We start from the raw sequence: 21,866 nt of genomic DNA on the forward strand, positions 1-21,866 counted from the left end.
AGGACTGAATTGCAAAATAAGACAACTCTGCTATACAAAAGGTTGCAAGTATCAAACAGCACTTTAAAAAGGACTGGAAGGAGTAGAAAAAAAAAAAGGCAACTCTAGAAAGATAAAATTGTGCAGCTATGTAAAGATACTGTGCAGCTATGTAAAGAAAAAGGTCACAGTAAACCAAAATAGACTCAATTACAGGTGAAATCAGTGTTTTTGAAGAGTGGGAAGAACTAAATATAACCAGATGGGTGAACTAATACGTAAAAACTGAGTATTGACTCAATTATTAATTTAGAAATAGAATCAAACCAAAAATGAAATTTGGGGGTCTTGAAAAAAAATTGGCCAAGAAGTTACCATGTAGTTACAACAGGAATATATTTAGTATCTAGCAGATGATGAGAAAATAGTTACCTGTTTTTCATACAGCTAGCCAACGATATTTGTCGAATCACCTTAGGTTTGTCCCAAAACTTCAGAAAAAAAATGTAAATAATTACAGAAAGCATCTATTCATTATATTGCTGTATCGTTGGAGCAGTCTTTAATGAGTTCACCCTCATGTGGGAAGTGCTCTGGTCTTCCCTGTGAAGAAGGGCAAAATGCCCAGTTACTTTCTGCAGGCCATCCTGTGTAGCAACAGAGAAAACTGAATCTCAGTTCTATAGGCAGTGGCCTTATTGCTGGGACATCCTTCCCCTGTGGCATAATTGATTGGTTAGCTACTGCAAAAATAATGGAATGATTATTTGGCATGAAATAGTATGTAGCCCCCTTGGTGAAGATGGTGGCTCTAGGCGCAGCATTAAAAAAACTTGTCTGTTCTGCCTGGTGAACAAAATGAAAATATGTAGGTATCAGTCCTATATTAGTAGCATAGCTCTGAATTGTTTGGTTTTCTGGACACAGCAAACATGAGCAAGTAAGAGACACTTTGTTCCTGGCCGCCTTTGGGCGACTTCACTGAAGTCCGTGATGGTTGATCACCTGAGAGAGTGAACACTGATAATCACCAGTGTTTCCCCTCAAGGGACACAAATTAAAGGTGGCAAAAGTGAAACATGGCCTGTAGGCTTCAAGCTGGGAAATGTGACAGTATCTATACAAGTGTCTGTCTCTGCAGAGAAAAGCATCTGAGTACAAAAGAGTAAAGCACACTGCAAAGTGGGATGTACATCTCTACGGGTTTCTCTGAATAAGGTTTGGAAACATGATGGCTGCTTCTTGCAACAGCTGAAAATTTGCACGTCTTTCACAGGTGCTAAAACTTTGCCCAGAAATTAGTTACTGAGTATTGCTGTGGTAGAGTAATGCCAACTGGTGTTTGGCTCTGTGTACCACACAACAGTTACTGTCATCCAAATGCTCAGAAAAGCAGATGAAAAAAGGCATTAATGGAACACGCTTGTTGAGGTGTTTTAGCTTGGAAACAGAAAGAGCAAAGGCATGAATTAGCCAGTGTAGTTAAGATCTAATTATCCATGTTCACTGCTTTTTCTCTCCCATATATGTCAATTAGAAATGCTCTAAAAGCCATGTGGCACATTGTAATGTCCGCATTCCAAGTAAGAGGCATTAGAGGAAAAACAACTAAGTAAATATGCTTCATTACAGCTTCAGGAAACTAGCAAAAGTCATTTGTGGTCAGGATGCTCAAAGTACCTTGACTGAGGCTTTTGCCCTTAGAAAATGTTGAGTGGCAGGGGAAAAATAGACTTCATCTACATAGTGTTAGAAATCCATTTGGACTCATAACACCTCAACTCCTATGTATCAATAGAAAGCTGTATAAAGCAGCTCTTAAGCTTTGTGTTATTCTTTTGTGAACTTTTTTAGAGTGGTAGATTCATTGTCATAGCTTTGAGGCCTGGCTGTGATTCTCTGCTTCTGGAGCTGGTCCTTTGCATGGTGCTCTTCTGCAGCCCCCAGTGCTGCTCTCAAATCTGTACCTGAATGACTTTCACCCCTAAAAAACTGTTGAGAAGCCAAGAGTTACAGGGCTGCAGTGAAGTCTTGTGACACTTGCATGGGGATAGTATGAGTCAGCTACACTCTGTATCTGCATGCCAGGGAAAATCCAAAAGGAGAAATCAGTTTGCTTCACATCTGATCTTTTCTCAGCTAAAAATTACTTATGTAATGTTCAATTTGAACATATTTCAAAATATAAAATTCAAAATTTATTGGGGAGAGTGAGTCACATCTCAAGACCAGGGTATGGTAGGCCACATGCAAGCACTAAATAAAGTGCCACTCCTGCTCTTCATAATAATAGCTAACTCTTTGCTCTATGTTATAAGATCTTTTCCCAATGCTTTGTTTTGTTCCACTCTTCTTATTCTTGTCATGAGCCCAACAAATTATCTCTTCTCGTTATTCGCATGTTTACTTTAATTGGGATTTCTTTTTAATGTCTGCCTATAATCATAAGTAATGAATATAATCATAAGATCATGAATAATAAATAACTATGCTGAACTTAGAGCTTTCAAGTGAGATACTATGTTTGGAGGTTATATAGGATTAGGCTCTGACCCTTTTATGATTATTTTGACTGTATTCCACCATCTGTCTCTCAATTCTGTCACGCCCTTCTTTACTGCTAAGCAATCCAATTCTGCCTTTAGCCAATTTGCTATTGAGCTGAGAGTAGTGGCTCCCTATTTAGAGTCAATACCTGTTTATATATTCCTGAGTATTTGAAGTACTGTGTTTTTGTCTACATTGTGCTGAAAGTACCATTTTCATTCATCTGTTATTTTAAAGCAGTCTCTCTGAGGGAAGCATCTGTCACTTTCATCTGGTCAGTAATAGTACCAGAAAACATGCAGATGTAGAGGTAGAAAGGAGGAAGAAGCCGTGTTCTCCCTCCTAAAGAATCTTATTTCAACCTAGTTAAAATGCATTTCACTTCTGAATTGTATGCTATTGACACTGAGTTAGTATGGATAACTAGAAAAGCAATGCAAAACTCCTGTAATGAAGTCTGAAGTCAAATGTGGATTTGAATGGGGTAAACATGAAAAATTAAGGGGAATAGTGTCATGATTGTAATCTATGGATGAATGGACTCAAGCAAACCTAGTGGACGAATTATTTTGGGTCAAACTAGTAAAATACCATATTTGAGCTCAAATCAAAGCAACACAGCTAGCGGAGAGATTTGAATGAAAATATAGTGATGTGAACAAGGTTTGTAGAGCTGAAGTAAATCAATGTTATTACCAAGTGATCTATTTGGTAGCTCAGTGTTAAAGCAAGCTCATTTTCAAATTCGTATGATCTACTTATTAGTTAGAAACAAGGTATGGATCTGAGGTAATTTCATGTATTTTAACAATATCAATGGCAATCCACCCCTACATACAAATCCAATCCATGACGGCATAAACAAGTTCTATAACTGGATGAGATATCCTGGTGATCGCACATTTTTCTGAGTCTTCAGTAGTGACAGGGAGAGGAAAGGCTTGGAAATGATTTACAAATAGAGCAAAAGAAAGGAATAAGAAGAGATCAAGAAGAATAATCTGTGTGAAAGATGCCTGCACTCCATGGAGGTTAAGTGTAGTGCTTGCCACGTGAGTCAGGTAAGTGCTTGGCCTACCTGCTTCAGCAGCTCACTGGAGAATGGCCACACAGGGCCACGGGGATGCCAGCTGAGCCTCTGCGTCTGCCGGCAGGAGCTGCTGCGGTGGAGGAGTCATGGGCGGCCACCTCCCAGAGCGGTACCGAGCCCACTAAAAGGAGAGGGAGGCTTGGGTAGCTGGTTGCTCAGCTCAGGAGGGAAGAGGCTGGAGGGCAGAAGGTGGGGCAGTTCAGGAGAAAAGGGATTTTGCATGAGTTGCCTGCCTAGCATGAGGGAGGCTAAAAAGGTTGCAACAGGCACACTGCATTGGGATAGAACGAGAAGGGATGTAAGAGGGAACAAAAGAGAAGAATTTGATTGCTGCTCTAACAGCTTTGGATACATAGTCCTTTTAAAAAATTTCCAAATTTACACATCTTCCTTCTCCTGTTCCTTTCCTCTCCCTCCTTCCATGAGATTTCCCCAGGTTCCTTCCCTCTTTGCTTTCCCTTTCTGTCCAGTAATGTTTGTGTCTGCCCCTGATTCAAATTGCTTCTAAGGAGAAAGAGGAATTAGATACTACCAAATTCACTTTCATAGACTTTTGAGTAGCAGCTTCCCTTTAGGCTGGTGCTATTTATGCATGAGAAGTTTGTGTCCATATATTGCTGTGGGTATGAACATTAGGCCTGGAAAGAATGATTGCCAGTCTTGTAATTCAGCCAGATGCAGCACAATGCAGATAAATAATTAAAAAATCAGTCATCCAGCCAAATGCTAATATTTGCATTCACCATTAAAATATAGGAGGCAAAACTGCTGATGGAAATACTTTTCATTTTTATTGCAGGCATAGATAATATCCTGATACAGAGAAGCTAGGCCTCATGCTAGCTCTCAAATGATCTCAGTTATATTTGTAGTACTATGAAATGTTCAGACTTTTGTCTGTGATGCTTATTAAAGTCACTGAGGCTGTTGTTTGCTGATGTTCCAGGCAGGGCCTGGAGGACTTAAACAGTGATATCACAAGACTCGAGCTTTTCTTTGCAAGCCTTAAAAACAAGAAGCTGCTGCTGTGTTTGGCTACTTAATTCACTCTTTGGCTAAAAATTTATCTGACACATTACTGGTATTAGCACTTGTTAAATGGACATCTCAAATTGACAAGACCAGTATTTAACCTGTCCCTTTTACTTCTCTCTTTTTTTTTTTCCCCAAATCAAGTCATTAATTTTCTTTGCATTCAAACAAATATACATCAGAAGCTCAATTTTACACACTTTATTGTTTTGCATCCTGCTATGTGCTCACTGCGCTCCAGAATGACTCCATTTCAATGAGATGATAGTTGTAAAATATTTTCTATCTCTAAGTATTTCTAATCCTAATCTAATCTGTTGTATTTTAGTATCACCTTTCTATAGGCTCTACCCCTTTTTATTTTCGACTGGTTGAGATATTAAGGTAGGATTAGTAAGACTCTCAAAGAGGTATAAATAAGTGGTCACATGAAATGAAAGCAAAAGTTTACTGTAAAAAAAAGTGTCGATTTTAGCTATCCTGAGTATTGGAAAGGAGAAGATAGACCCTGATTGGCAAAGTTATGAAATACAAAAAAGCCATGTGAAGATGGAAAAAGAGCTACTATTTATGTCACACCACGTCTCTGCAAGTACAGTATTGTGTTCCCCTAAGGACACAGGTTAAACTGGTACTGCATCACAGAGCTCTTTTGCAACCTTTCCTTAGGCAGATAGCTCTTCTTAATGCAGCTGACTCTTAATGAACCTTTACTGCCGCTGCAAAGATATTACATTTGAAGTCAAGCACTCTTCTGGGAAAGATAAATTTAGGTAGGTGGGAACGAGTAGAAATTTGGACACAGTCGTATCTATGGTGCCATAACAGTTGAACTGCTTTGCGATATGAGATCCATCTTTTGTTTTTAATCTTCATTAAGGAAGAAAACCAGTTGTGTGTTGGTGTGGTGGGGAGGAGAATTCCAAAAATATCAAAGACCTATTTTGTCATCTTTAGGGCTGTTTTGAATTTTCATTTTGAAATGAATTTTTGTTTCCATTTTAAACTTTTTAAATACAGAACAAGATGTGTAAAAGTTGCAATCAAATTAATTGCTTTGACTGCAAACAAAGTTAATTTCTTTGGAGTTTTTTACACGGAACATTTCAACACCAAATATGTAATTTTCACAGCCCTTTGTGGAATTTGGACTTTCCTCCTCCTCACAGTCCTGCTAGGCAAATGAGGATCGTGTATGGTTTGACACAGTAGAGACTGAGGCTTCAAAATGACAAAGACATTAACATTTAAAAGCAAAACATCAGGGGTCATCTGGTAGCAGTGGGGTTTTTGTTATACATCATTGCACAAGGGGCCCCAAATTGAATCTAGTAGCTCAGTCCCTGAGCCAGCAGAGATTAAAACACTGCAGCCACATATGATTCATATAGAGTATATAAGAGTAGTTCATATYGCTCTAAAAATTACCCATTGTAAGTCTGGCAATATTGCCCATCACAGTCATTTATCCTTCTTCATGAATGGTTTCTACAACATAGGATATAGATGGAACAGAGGCAAATAAACCTGAGGCAAAGAATGGGCAGTTCTTCAGGGGGACCTAAAGTCTGCAGAAATTGTTTTAAATGTTCTCTGTTAAGTGCCTCCCCCCCCCCACACACACTTTCCAGTTAAATGTCAAGTGCAAGATGTTCATCTGCATTAGCTGTGACAGAATCCAAGAGTAGCTACAGCAGGGCAGGAGCCACTCTTATAGTCATGAAAATAGGAGAACTTAGAGCAAAAACTAAAGCCCATCTCCTCCCAGCATGGGGCTGTTCGTTTCACACAGTATTTCTTAGCTGCTTTTCCAGCAGTATGCTGCTTTCTGTTAGATGCTTCTGATGCTATGCTGTTTCAGTGAAAACCCAGAACCCTGTCTAAAGGCTGTAGAATTAAATGTTGGAGTATTTTGCGTGAGAGTGGTTTCTGCTCAGGAGATGTGGAAACCATCTCATCTCCTTGTCTGCTGGTCCCCTGAGCAGGCCTTGTGCAGGTGGTGCCGCCAGGGGTGCCAGGAAATTCTTGGGGTTCTTCCAGAGGCAAAGCTTCTGACTTCACCTCCTGTGGTGAGCTGCCAGGTTCGGGGGGGGGGGGGTATGGTCCCCTGCAAAGCTTGTCATACAGACACAGAATTATTGAATGCATGCTTTCAGTCTTTGTCATGGAGAGCAAAAATATGTGAGCTTAATCCATCCTTTCTGAGTGACGCTTACGATTGAGTGTTTGGAATAAAAGAATTTTGCAGTCAGTAGATTAAAATGTAAACTTGGACAAACACCTGCACAACAATGCCTTCATCACTTGAAAAGCAAAAACCTAACTTACAAGTGTTGCTGCAGGATTTGATTCATCAAGGAAAAGAAGGAAAAGGAAATGTCCTGAAATTGCAGATGTTTCCCTGAGGAATAATGGCTCTTAGGTAAATAATTGTTTTATTTTGCAACTGCATACATTTTCATTCCTGCAAATTGACTTCACCTTTTCTGCCCTTCTCTCCACTGCAAACCTATGCTAAGTCTAGCAAGTCTCATCATTCTGTTTATAAATATCAAAGCTATGAACACCCAGGGCAGAGTTATGTAGGAACCTCTTTGTTTTAAAGTGGCATCTTGAAATCTCATACAAAGTCAGCRTGAAATAAAAGTCTTGGTTGGATAGCACTGTGAGTGACAGATGTAGCTTATCAGTAACCTGTGGAATAAATATAGCTTTTTAACGTCATCTTATATGGTCAGGTAGTGAGTGAGGAAGAAGACATACATTAAACAACAGAAGTGATGGAGTAGATAAAACCCTTGGTGCAATACAAATATTTTCTATTTGTGCATCAGACAGATGCGTTTTGTGGTTGTTTGCTATACCTCTGCAAATGACAAAGAATATTTACATTGCTAAGCAGTTTTGACACAAAATTCATGCTCAGTGAACAGAGTACTATGGACCCTGTCTGGCTGTGGTCTTGATTTTATGCTCAGGTCCCCCTGAATAACCTCATAGAAATCACTGAGTGTACCCAGAAAATATCAGCAGTGGAGGCAGGATCAGAATCTCCCCCTAAATCTTTACCTGTTCATAAATTGTTTCATTCAGTTTTCAGCAGGTCTGACTGGGTTCTGAGCTGCACTTGATTGCTTTCTGTCTCTTTTTTTTTTTTGCCATCTTTCATGATACATATGCCTGTCTCATGAATATGATTTATCATTTTCCTTTTTAAGCAAAAATGGTTGGAGGAAGGATACAGGAATCTCTCCTCTTCTGAGGGAAAACTATTTAGTAATGTGTCTGAGCAAAGTTTGTTCGAGGCAGTTAGTGCTTAGCTTTTGTTTTTGGAACAGGAAGATATATATTCCTCAGATAATTATGTCTTAGTGTGTTATGATATATTCCCACTGTGAATATCAACGTTGGTGCCTTCTGCAGTATTCTAGGCTCTTGTTTCAGGAATACATTATGTCAGCAAATTTCACAGGTTAATTACCTGTTGCATAATAAAATGCCAGTTTTGAAATTCCTCTTCTTCTTTTTCTCCTCTTCAAACTATTCTCATATTAGCTCATGATGAGGTGGGCATCTATTACATCATCTTTGCTTTCATCTCCCAAAGTAGCATCATTTCCCAATCTTCTATATGGAAATCTTCCAATTTCCTTTTTTTTTTTTTAATGTTTATTTCTGCTTATGTAGGTATTTTATGTGTGGCAATCAAAGCTAAATACACAGTTCAACATGAAGCTAGGCATTAATGCAGGAATTGGCCCAGTGGATGAGCCCTGCATTTGTCTTGCTCAGTTTTCTGTCTCTGATAAATACCACTGTTAGGTATTTCAGAGGAAAGTGCAATATACCCGTCAGTAAAGAAATAATGAGCCTAACACAGAAAGCTTATGCCTTCCACTATCAATCTGTTATTAAGTTGTGCCATGAAAAATGAGAATCTGTATTGGTACTTATTTTTTCCCCAACCTAAAGCAGCTTTTGTATTTTCATTATCTGTATAAATGTCTAATCCTTTCTGAAATCGTACTAATCTCATAGTCTCAGTGGTGTTTAACAGTGAGTTTCACCTCAGGTTAATCAAGTACTCTAAGAAATATTGTTTGCCTTTGTCAATTTTATGTGTGTTGTCTTTTCAATTTCACTTAATGTCCAGGAACGTAGCTTTATTTCCCTTTTTCTACCATTCATTATTGTCTAAGCCTCTGTAATGTCTTCCCATATTCATTTCCTCTCTAAAGCAAGCAATTCCAAATGTCACAGTCACTTTGGCTTGAGTAATAGTTTTGTATGCTTTTAAGTATTTTTATTTCATATTTGTACCTTTGTCCAAATTTTGAAATGTAATTTTTAAAGATGAGTATTCCAGGCATAATACTGATCTATCAGTTGGCAACAGTATATTACTTGTCTAATTTTGATTCTTTTGATTCTTAGTTCATTTTTCATTTCATTTGCTCTGGTAATCCCATGTGTACTGAGGAGATTTCAGAGGGATGATCAATGCTATGCAGATTCTCACAACACCTCCACAAATAAATCTTTACTTACCTGAGCGTCCTAGAGTCACATTGATTTAGTTAACATTTGTCACTGTGCTTGATTCACTTTCTATGTTGTATTTCTGTGAAAGGGAGAACCAAGTGTTTTGAAAACATTTTGGTAGGGTTTGTTTTTGTTTTTCAAATGTTTGTGTGCGTGTGCTTGTTACAAACGGGTAAAAGAAGGGCATTTGGAGGGGAGCGTGGTGAGCTTGTTAGTGATCTTCTGCTCCTGTTGAAACTATAAATTGTCCAAAATGAAGCCCAGGTTTCTTCCTGTAGAGGAGTCTAAATTAGGGCAGTTGCTACAGCAGCTTAAGATATCAACTTATAATCTGTTGAAGAAGTTGATCTTGAGATGCCTCAATATCAGGATTTAGTCTCTGTATTTTAAGACACTTTTAAGTGCCATTTTCCAGAGGGCAGCATAAACCTGAATTTTTTCCATAGTAGTGGCTGATTGACCTTTATGAAAATCGAGTTTGTCAAAAAGTATTGGAAAATAGATGGTCTCCCAGATCAGAGGCTGCTTCCATAACTGGTGCTTTTTATCATTCAGAGAAACCTAATCAAACTCTATTTCTTATATCTAAGATCTTTGCAAATGAGTAGGTGGAAAAAGCATTCTGATAACTAGCAAAAGTCTAGGCTATGGTTAGGTTTCAGTCCTGCAGAATTTTCTGGAATTTTAAAATTAGATCTGAAAAATAGGAGTCCTGATTACCAATGTTTTTTATTATTTTTGGTTCCCAGATCTAAACGTCCAGTGCCAATTCCAACCACAGCACCCAGAATTGACTCTCCCCGGCCTGTAATTCCCCACCAGAAGGTATGTGACATATTTCTCCTCAGCCAAAGTTATCAGTTTTATCTACCCTAGTGAAGGTAAATACCTACTACAGAAAATCGGTTTTGCCCACCTCAAATAAGTAAACATTGAATGAATGCACAGGTACCAAAAGTGCCTATAATGCGAGGTATAGATGGATCTATATTTTGCTGATTTCTGATTAGAAGAACCAAAGCATCCAGCTGTCCTCTGACAGGATTTTAGTCTACTCTGAGTGGCTGAACAATGTTGTCATCTTGATTTTGTTCTTCTCTAGGCTGCAAACAGCTAACAAAGCTTCCCAAAGCATGCATTTGCTTTTGTAGATTCTCGGGGGAAAAAAACAGTTGTCTGTCTCAGCGTGTCTAAATCTTGACTACGACTGAAAAGACACTGACTTGAAAAGATAAGAGGACATTAGAGCATTTGAAAAGCTTGCATCATATTGCATTCTTCTCCCATCAGTCAGTAGACATTGGACCAAGGACCTGGGACCAAGGATGCCTAAAAGATGGCATATACCCTTAGGGTAAAGTAGTTGGGAGGATATTTGTATTACTGATATATTCAATTAGATAAATTGGGAAAAGGCAAAATCTTCACAGCTGCAATTTTATCCATTTTGTAAGTGCTAATTTTGTTCCTAAGATATAAAATAATTAAGAAGCACTTAAGATCAAAATATACAGGGAACTAGGTGATTTCTTCTTGTTTTTTTGGCAATTCTGATTTCTATAGATCAATTTTAGGCATTTTTTATAAACACTGTGCCTTCCAAATTCAGATCTCAGGAGGTTAACATCATTCCTATAACAGCTGTAGATACCTTCATGCTAACAGAGGAGAATGCACTTAGGGAGAATGGTTTGGCTCAATTTTATTTTGTCGAATTCGAATTGAACCTGCCTGACTATTTATTAGTTGAGACAGAAATAATGGGACTCTGGGATCTTGTAAACTTTTTGGTAAGGGAAGAAGGAATTAAGAACTGATGTTGCTCAGGGTTGTTTCTGCTTATCTCATGATTTTTTAAGTATTATCTGGGGAGGAAGTTATTGGAAGAATGATCGAATAGTACCGTGAACTTCCTAGAAGAGAAAGGATGGTTCATTCTTTTACTTAAACTGGTGCTCCAGCAAAGGAATAGGGGCAAGAAGGGGAAGAGAGAACTTGCTTTTCCCTGAAGAACTGCACAGAATGCTGTTTGCCTTGAAGGCTGTAAGTAGACTTGTCTTTTCAGACTCATTCACTGACACACAATATTTACAAGACCAACTATCTTTTGGGACCCTCAATAATACCTATGTGGGTATGACAGATTTCCCTACTTCCATCACAGGCACTGATATATAATAGCTTTTATACACCTGATTTTGATGACTCTGTATTCCTTCCCTTGGCAAGTGTCAATTTTGGAATGGGTAGTAACCATAGCCATCCACAGCTGTTTACCATACAAGAAATCTATTCTTCCTTTAATATCTATCCTATAAAAAAGTTAACTCCACACACTGTAGGTTTTTTAAAAATCCTAAAAATGCCTTTGACGTGAAAGCTGTAAAGTAAAAGGTCACTTTACATTTCCTGTATTACCCTTCAGAGAGATATGAGGATTAAAGGGCTCAACCTTTTCTCAAGAGCATGTTGTTTTGCACTTGAGCATTGTGTGCACTGGTGTTTACGAAAGGTTTATCGGAGCTGTTGGAGGTAGCCTATTCTGAATGGGCTGCAGGCAATACTTGCAGCTGGAAGGAGATTTACTAGACTCTTTCTGTGGGAGAATGGTGGCAGCTCTTAGCTGTGGTGGGGAACAGGTTTCTAAAAATATTCAAAAAGCTTTCTTAAGTAGGGTCTTTGGTCCAGAGGGAACAGGCAGCAGTAGAGTGCTGGAGTGAGAGACCCTTGCAGGTCAGGGGGAGTGATGTTTGTGCTTTGGAGCAAAGGAGCTGCTGACCAGGTGAATAAATAGGAATAGTAAAAGCCAGCCCTCTGTCTTGTTGGGCTAGGACATGCATCTGAGTAATAGAAGAAGGACTGAAGTAGACAAGAGTAATTTTAACTGTTAGAAAGTAATCAAGGTATTGCTGAGTGCAGCAACTAGAAGAACTCCTCTCTGAGAGTGTTTTGAGAGGAGATGAAGGCATTGAACTGCTGGAGGAGAAGTCTCAAAAAATGGAATAAAAAGTCTTTACTGATACAAACAGCGGTATGGCACGTTGCCATAAGGTAGGTTATAGTAAATATACTTCAAAATCAAGGTTTCTTTGCTTGTCCCTTTATTATGTCTAGTAACAATAACACTGTAGATATGAAGAGTTCCATGACATATAGGCAGAATCTGTCTCCACCACATCACAGCTTGATAGTGTTCAACTCATGGTGCCCATGAAATGAATTTGATTGCTTTTCAAAGACAGCAAACAGCTACATTGCCTGACAATCATTACAGTGTTGTCCTCAAATACAGGCGGAAGTTTTTCTTACCTCTCCCTGGGTCAAAGTTAAAGGCATGGCTATGTCAGCTAAAAGATACTGCGTGTGCAAGTTCAGTGTCTAGTATAAGCCATAAATTCCTTTGTACATTATTGCTGATCTGATTGCAGCTTGCACTAATTTTCAAGCATGGATTTCTTTTTGGACTGCTGTGGTCATGGTCTCTCCTGTTTTAAAAAAAATAAACTTACATTCCTTTGAAGGATATAAAGAATGTATAAAAACCCCAGAGTTTTTCAGCATAATAGAAATTGTTCTACATTCCATAAGTAATGGAATGTGTGCATTCTCTCCTTACTTTCTTGAGCTGATCAGTGTTATGGATGACACAGTTTTTTCAAGCATAAGTATGAGATCAGCTGTGCTGCAGGGCTGTATTGGAAATAGTTTTACTCTTTCCTTCTCTAACATTAATCTGAAAGCTGAAACGTTTTTGATTTGAGGTGAGTTTTAGTCAGACCTTTTGCACAGGTGTGGCATAATTGGAAGAGAAGGGCATAACTGAGGCTGAAAGCATTCAAATTGGAAGAAGAGTAAGCATGACTCCAAGGACTGAGACTAAGCCATCATCAGTCACTAGACTGAGCTCCTGCAACTTTTGAGGGGATGTAATTAGGCAAGTACAGGTAAGGAGTCGGCTTAGTGCAGTTCCAGATGTTTCAGCTGAAGCCTTAAGGCTAAGTGCATAGCTTTAGCTTCTGTCCGTTTGCACAAAGGTCTTAAAGACAGCCTCTTTAATAACATGACTACATGTTGTCCTGTTTATGAAACATTGCAGAGCACGTATATTTCAGAATCCCAGTGAGGATCTCATAATGCCTATGATTTGTTTCCTGCAAAATTTGGGAACCTGTATGGCTAAGCAAAAATAGCTGAAAAGATGATTGATTACTTAAGCAAAGCATAGGATGGAAGAGCATGCTTAGCCAAAAGCTCTTTGTTGGATGTCTTTGAGCAGTCATTTAATACCATGGTACCTCCATTTCCTTTTTTCTAAAAAGGTTAAAGTAACATTTAGGTTCTCCTTAGCATGTTGGGAGGTTAAATTCCTCAGTATAGCTAAAGAGTTTTGAAATTGCTCTCCTAGAAGTGCAAAAAGCTGGACTAGTCTGTAAAGACAATAGCAATAGATAACAGAACGTAGGTTATTGAAGGAAGAGGACCTGAAAAAGTGGTAATGTTGCTTCCTATAGAAATCCATCTTTCTTACCTCTCCTGTATGTAAGAAGGGGTGCTTGCCTTTCATAGAATTTAAATATTCCTAAGGAAAACATAATACTGCAGAACGGAAATAGAGCTGATTCATAACTTCCTTCTATTCCCAAATGTTTGAGACTCTCCTCTACATTTATCAGTTTTAAACTCATTCACTGCCATTACACTGGGAAATTAAAACCCTGTTTTCCCCTCCTAGTAAGCAGCAATAAGGATTGCAGCAAGATGACAGCTCCTTTCTCTAGGAAGGAGGCCCATTGCTCAGTGTCAGAGCCTCCTCTTCTGGTCAGCTGAAGGGTAGCATCAGACTTGCATAGTTTAAGATGTTAGCTTGCTTTTTCAGCTACAGAGATGATGAGGCGGAATGGGAGGAGAGAGAGATGGGAAACAAGGGAATGTTTGTTACTGTTGGCTGCGTTTCATGTGATACAATGCTAAGAGCCGTGCTGCTGTTCATTATTAGAAATCTGACCTTCAGATTTCAGAAAGACTTTTCCTGTGTTGATCTGGTTTTGCCACTAGACTACAAAGAAASAGAATAGTAATTTATTCTAAAATATCCTCCCAGGAATAAACTGAATGGTAAATACTTTATAAATCACAACAGAGAAGAGCTGAATTAAGCTGATTATTGGACAGTAATTGTTTTGAAGGAATTATACAGCTGTTCTCTTATCCACTTTCTGTTTCACCCTTTTCCCCTCCAAATGCAGGGAAAATACCTATCTGAGAACTACTGAGAATACTAAGCCAAAATGGAGAATCCTAAGCTGGCACTGTTGGGTTGCTAGGAATTCTAGTATTTAGTCACTGTTGTGTATTCTATTTTTTTCCAGCCAGAAATGGTTTGAGGAGTGAAACCAAAATTCCATTCATGTCTTTAAGGTTGACAGAATCATCAGCCTTCATTTCTTATGTTCGTCTTCCCCATAATTTTCCCTTTGCCTCCCATTAGCGTCCAGTAACACCAAAACTATGAGAAGGCATTTTGATTACAGAAATATCTGATATTTCTCTTACTAGCAGTTCAAACTGATACTATAATCAGGTCTCCATGCATGTTCTTTTATTATGAAGTTTAGAAAGGAAACACAATTTTAGATGAATCCCACAGGATTTTCAAGGTGACACACAAGTCTACCTCCAGCATATCCTTTTTATTCTCTTATTGCCTCTGTACTAGTTTTTGCAGTATTTGTTTTGTCCGCCTTTGCCAGCATGTAAAACTCAATTGCACAATTGGTGACTTAATTTATGAGCATGGCCTTGTGCATTTGTCCCTCTTTTAAAATATATTTTTAGGGAGAAGTCCTGTTTTCTTCTTATTTAATGATACTTGGAAGCTTGCAGTAGGCTACTTAAGGGTAGTTATTTGTAGTCTTTGATGTCAGGATATAATGACTGAAGTATTTATTTCAAATGTATTTATTTAAAAATAATCCTAAAATCATTTTTTTTACTATTATTTACTTCTACAGCCTCAGGCAACAGTTAATGCTGTTAAAATCTCTGCCTATCTTTGACTCAAAATCTCCTAAATGTATTTAGTGTTATCATTAGTTACATCCTCAGACCTTGAGGTTTTTCTGCAATTAATTATAATCAGTCAGGTCATATTATCTTGCTTTTTCACATGTAATCTCCCTAAACTTAAATATGCAATATAGGAAAATCCAAGAGGAGAATATAAAATATTTCTCTTTCTAGTAAAGATTAACATCAAACAAGGAAATGATGTTAATTATAACAAAGACCAGTAGACTCCAGATTATTCTCAGGCTTACAGTTCATGCAAGGCCAAGGGGGATGTACGTGTAGGATGTTAAATATGGCCATCAAACCAGTACCAGCCCAAAGGAGGGAAAATGTCCCTGCTGGCCACCAGCCACTGCTGTCCTGGCTTTTGTTGAGGCCAGGTTGTGGGCTCCATCCTTTCTTCAGGATAATGACCCTGCCTGTCCCCGTCCCCCAGAGCTGGACTGCAGCACGCTGGCAGCATAACCCTGTGCATCCGGACATTTGGTGTTTATCTAGGTCCGCAGGAGGAGGTGAAAGTGATCCTTCTGTGATCCTCAGCTACAGATTGCTTTATCCACAGTACATAATTACTGGAAAACAAAAGTAATGGATAAAACGGCTACTTCTGAAACTAAGCCATTCATTGTTTTAAAAAGATATTCTGATGAGTTTCAGCATTCAGAATTCTGAGTTTGAGATGCAAACATTAGTGAGATGTTAAAAGTGATAAATATTAAATTTTCCTATTTATCTTCTAGTTGTTGAGCCTTTAGAAGTTAAACTTCTTTGGTTTTCCTCAATGGTCCTAAGGGCCTTGCTAATTTATTCATTTGCTCTTATCTCTTTAACTGCAGCTTTGACAAAAACATTAAGTATTTCAGAGTGCACAATTAACTGTTGAGATTTGTGTTAAAATCACAGAAGTGAGTACCTCTGAAACCCTTCTTTTTCTTTTTTAAACACGGTAAAAGTTTTCATCATGCCCCGGATTAGGAAACTTGCAATCGATTATACTCACTCTGTTCCTTGATACTGTATCGAGCAACCTCTCAAAATACAACAATGCAAAAAGTTTTTCAAAGACAACACATGTACAGAATCTGAACTGCTGATCCACGTGCTAAAAGATGAAGATGATGCAGATACTGGCAGCAGTTTTGATCACATGAAAAAAGGAAACCACAGAGAAGTTAGGTGTTATCAAGACTAAGACAGACTGACAAGCGGAATGGTTAAATAGTGAGTTCATTTTTTCCTGATCCAAAAAATAAATAATGTTCTTATATTCTAATTTGTCTTTAAAAAAGAACAAGAAAACTGAGGGTATAAAATGGCCACATGAAAGAGAAGTTTGTATTTCTCATTGATAAAATTGTCCCTACTGCAGGTAGGCAGACTTCTAAAAAAATACTGACATTAGAACTGCAGTTACCACACACTGCTGGTAGCTTGAAAGAAATTAGGTTATTTAACCCAAATAGTGCTCGTTGCTTCCTGTGAAGTGTTGGGTACCCTCCATTCCCAGTGACTTAGATGGTGTTACACCAGAATGAGCTTGAGCTCTGAAGGGCAGAAGCAGTAGTACAGTGTTTTAACCAACATCAGCACAGAAGTTTTAAATGAACTTCCTCAGAACTCATGAGAGAAGGGCCTGTATTTTTTGCATTTATGCTGAATTTTCTTGACAGCTGCTTGTTTTCTGCATTGTGTTGCTGAAAAAAGCAGTATTTTTCCTCTTTGATATTAATTTTATTTCGTTTTCATTAAGCTACGTTAATAGCAAATAATTTATGAAAATGAAGCAGAATATCACATTATTTTTCCAGGATGAGTTTTTTTTATAGTATGTTTCTTATTTGAGCACCAGCATAAATTTTTACAGATGTAACTATTTTCAGGAGAGCTTCCTGTAACCTCTGCTAAGACAATATGCCCTGCTGTCGTGGTTAAAGTGTTATCTGGGCCATGACTCTAGGATCATGCACCCGTGCTGTGTGCATATTTATACTCATGCAGACATCCTGTCAAGTGGAAATAGTGCGGAAATGAGCGAAACAGAGGAGTTCTACCTGTTGGGCAGTACCTGGTCTTGAATTCTCTTAGCCTATTTGCTAACCATGCTGCATGGCCTAATTAGCATGAACCAGAGCCTATGAAAGCAATGCAGTGTGTGGGCTTCAATAACTTAAGTATACTTATGAAAAACAGTATGGTGTGGTTTCAGAAACATTATGTTTTTATAATAATGGCATTGACTTTTATGTTTGCGTATTGTCATCTCAAATGATTCTGATGTCAAAACATTTACAAGTTTCTTAATTATCCCAGGAATTAATGGGACAATGTCATCTTGATATAAAATTATTGCTATGGTGTTGACCAGTACCAAACATTCTTTTAATGTTAAGCTTTAATTTGTCGATTTCAACTAAAAACCAATAAAAAATGCCTGAGTATGTAATGCTTCCCTTGTTTTGAAACAATGAACTAAATGTTCCCTGAAAGGCTGGGTGCTCTGGCCCCTAATCTGTTTATTGCAAGTTTATCAATGTGTTTAGAAAGCTGTAATTGCAGATACATTGTTTTTGCATGTGTTCTATGATTGCTCTTTTCTTTTTTTCTTTTCTTGGCCTGCATGTTTGCTACTACAGGAACCTTCTTGGGAAATCAATGGCAACAGAACAACCTTCAGCCCTCTAACTAACACGGCGACTGGGCCTATGGGTAGTATTTTAGCAACCAATGGAACATTTTCAGGCTACCTCAGCAAGCAAGAGATCAGCCTTTCAAATAGCTCCTCCTACTTAAAGACTACCGCAGTTAGATCTTCCTTGTCCTCTCAGTCTGTGACTCCTGACATTTCACCTGCAAAGAGTAATCTAGGTTCAAAACTAAGCCCTGTATTCACTGATGGCAATAGTCCTAAACACCAACTGAGCCCTGCAAGGCAGTATAACAACCCTATTGGCCTTTACTCAGCAGAGACTCTAAGGGAAATGGCTGAGATGCATAAATTAAGTCTCAAACGAAGGGCTTCGGAAGGTGGACTTCCTAGAGGGTAGGTAACATGGTAAAATGTTTAATATTCCAGTAAGTAATGAATTTGCTGAAAAATAAATGTAATAGTGCCTACCCTGTTGTGCATTTGTCTTGTAATCACGATTAAGTTCTGGAACAATCATTAAATTTTCCAGTACCCCCACAAGATTTACACAGTACCATTACATAATAACTCTTGGTCTTTGGTATCTGAATTGCAATATGGATTGGCAATAGTCACCAGAGCATGAGGAGAAACACTATTACTGAAGTAACCGTGATAACCTCAGGGTTTTGACATTTAGCAATTTAGATTGCTGCGTGTAGTCTCATAGAACCAAATATCACTATAGGCCATTATAGAAGCTGTTATAAGAGAGAACTGATTTTTGTGCTTACCTAAAGAGAAGTTGCTTTGACCAGCAAATCTGACATGCTGAACTACTGCAGCATACTGCTATAATTCCTTCCTTAATGTATTGGCTTTCCTGTGCAAGATGAGTCAAAAGTGCAATTTGTTGAATCCTCTAGTTTGAACATTGTGTGTGTCATGTCTAAGTACTGTTAGCTTTGTTATTAACTTGAATATAAGAAGGAATAATCTCTAGTTACTACCCAGATAATTTGATCCCATGCTATCAAGGTTTTCAGTGTGTTAACATATTGCAGATTAACTGTTCTATTGGTAGGTGTGTGAAGTGAGCAGCTTGGACTATGTAACAGCAGGGCTTACATGAGAGAAAGCAATGAGAAATAATAAGTTTTCCTAACTTTTTTACCTTCACTTTTTAATTTACAAACAAATCTCTAATTTGCTTACTTGAAAGCTGTATTTATCTAAAACTAAATTCCTTATTATGATTGTGGGGGGAAAAAAATTTACTTTCAATACTAAGGACCTGGCCACATGAAAACAAACAGAAAAGTCAAACAATCCACTTGAGGTAGATACATGTATTTTCTAGTACTTAATATCCCATCACAGAAGCTCTTTGCAAGAGTAAAGCCAGGGGGTTTTAAGTTACAGCAAAGTAAGGATATTTTATTCTCAAAAAAGAGCATATATACATGCTTTAGATGATTCATGCAGAGTTTAGATAATATCTCTTTGGATAACTCTTTTCAGCACTCTGCATTAACAATCCTAATTAATTTATCTGAACAAATCCTATACTTCCTTCTCACACTGGATAATTAAGAAAGGCAATGAGTGYTTAAAGGAAAATAATTTCAATTAATAAGCAGGGTCAGCAAAATAAACCTCGGAATGTTTCTTTCTTCRTTTACAGCTTTCTTGAGGAAAACTAATTTTTGAATCATTTCAATATGTGAAATTTCTTGGGAGTATATCTCACTGTCTTTCTCCCGCTATCCTCACATGCCTCCCTAACATCTGCAAGAGCTGGGGTAGTGGGGATATATTTTGGGTGGCTCAGTTTCTGGACTATTTATTATTATTAAAATTATACACAACACAGCTGCATCCATCACTAACTGAAGTCGATGTGAACTATTCTATTGATTCTAGAGAGTGTTGCGGCAGGGCTATATAATGTAGCTGTGATTGTTGGGATGCAAAAAAAGTATAGGTGCACAAAATGCTTCACTGTCTCACTCTTCTGCTTTTCTATGCATTTTATGTCTCCTGTATAAGTACACATTCACAGCCAAATATAATTCAAGTTTTCCATTAGTGCAGACTTATGGTTTAAGGGCAATGCACCGAATTACAAAGCAAGGTTTTATCTTGGAACCACCTCCATTAAGTATAGGTGTCTTTTCAGATAATTCTTCTGAGGTTTAGAGCATTCTAAATTTCTGTTTACTTGAAGTGAAAATTCGGAGTTCAATAATCCTTTCATTCCCTCTCCCATTTGAGTATTATCCATGACTGGGAGGCTTCTTTCTTATAACCTGTAACTATCTTGAAACTTTATATCAGCCAGGATGGTTTCTATCTCACTGTGCATATATATGAAAGTGTGCTTAAGAAAGGCCCTGTAAGTTCTGTGAAGTCAGCTCTGGACTTTGCTGTTTTGGACATTCTTATCATACAGTACAACATGAGATGCTGTATAAAGATTGTGAAATTATGGTGCTCCAAAGCTGTCGGTTTATTATGCATTCATAAACATCCACTTACCAATATGGTTAAAGCTGTAAGAGAGTTCAGGTAATTGGGTAGATCTCAAGGTATATTTATATTTCAGTGTTGCTTTTCTTTTAACCAAATCATTTAAGCTTAATCATGTGAATTGCTGTTAGAGGTTTAGCTAAACCCTTTGGAAAATCCTGCCAGGAGGCTGGAATTAATGTTGAGAGGATTTCCTTGACTTTTAAAGAATAACAAAGCATCTGTTTCTCTGATACACTTTTACAATATTAAGGCTTTATCACAGACCCAAGGAGAAGAATATAGAGGAGGTCTGCTAAAAGTAGAACTTCATGTGCTGAAAGCTCTGGAAGGAGGAGTATTAATAAATATGAAGACTAAGCCATAGCTTCTCACATATGGTTCTTTTTCATTCCAATATAAGTTATACTTCACATTGTAGGTCAAAGGCAGTAAATACCTGTCCCACATGTGTTTCTGTGCCAGGTGGCTTGGGTTAYGAGTTTCTTACTTGCATGACCTCTTTGAGAGGGCAAGTTGAGTGTTTCAGTACATGTCACATTGAAAAAAATCTTTGATGAGACATGTGGCTGTCAACTTGTTCTTAGTGTGTGCATGTAATGTTTTTATCTCTGAACATATTTTTATATGCAAATAAGTGGTTCCTCTCTTTAAGGCCTATTTTAAGGATTCTACTTCTACCTTTAATATGTTATTTTATGTGCAAGGCAGAGACTTGGATTAGAAGATTACAGCAGCCATCAGAGTGCACTTCAGAATATAATACTATTACACCATGTTTGATTGGAAGCAAGTGCCCAGCTGTGTTATAAATACCTGAAATGGATATAGGATCACTGATGTGCTTACAGGCTACAACTTGTTCCTAATATATCTCTACTGTTTCCTGTAAAAGACTGATATATTTGTCTTAATGCAGCTCTCAGAATTGTATAGCTCACAGAATATTCTCAAATCTGAGAGTCTGAAGAACAGTAACTGCAGAAAGTGATCTATGATTGCTTTTCCATGGAAATGCAAAAGGGCAAAGCCTTGACTGTGGCTTTGGCTCAGTAGAATATTTTTAATCATGAAAAATACAGGTGGATGAGTCAATTATAGAAGGACTTTGTAAAAAGAAGCAGTAATACCAAAGGTTCCCTGAGACAAAAGCAGAAAGAGACAAATTCACTTCGAATGTCACTCAAAGTAGTAACATTGCTGTCCACTGTCGTGTATCAATTCCAGATCCAGAAATGTTACAGCAGCAAGTTGGTAGGCTCAGTGCCTAGATCTATCAGCAGCATTCTGTGCAGCTAAATAAGGAGTGATATTTAATAACTGATCCTGGGATCTTTTCCTTTTTTCTTTAGTCATACTGTGATGAATTACTCTTCATCCAAGAAGAATAACAAAAAATGGATTTTCTAAGCTTTGATGAAACTAAACGAAAATAAACATCATAGCCCATTA

At 37.9% G+C, this 21,866-nt stretch overlaps 1 protein-coding gene across 1 annotated transcript in view; it reads left to right on the plus strand.

The window, feature by feature from the left end:
* LDB3 (LIM domain binding 3) overlaps window positions 1-21,866 on the plus strand; it is an 80,158-nt gene that overhangs the window by 40,382 nt on the left and 17,910 nt on the right. Inside the window, exon 3 of the mRNA XM_026069960.1 lies at window positions 9,940-10,015. Coding sequence (XP_025925745.1) covers window positions 9,940-10,015 — 76 coding nt within the window. The remainder of the gene's footprint in view (window positions 1-9,939; window positions 10,016-21,866) is intronic.

The sequence above is a fragment of the Apteryx rowi genome, unplaced genomic scaffold, assembly GCF_003343035.1.
Source record: "Apteryx rowi isolate R43461 unplaced genomic scaffold, aptRow1 scaffold_30, whole genome shotgun sequence".
NCBI classification, from domain to species: Eukaryota; Metazoa; Chordata; class Aves; order Apterygiformes; family Apterygidae; genus Apteryx; species Apteryx rowi.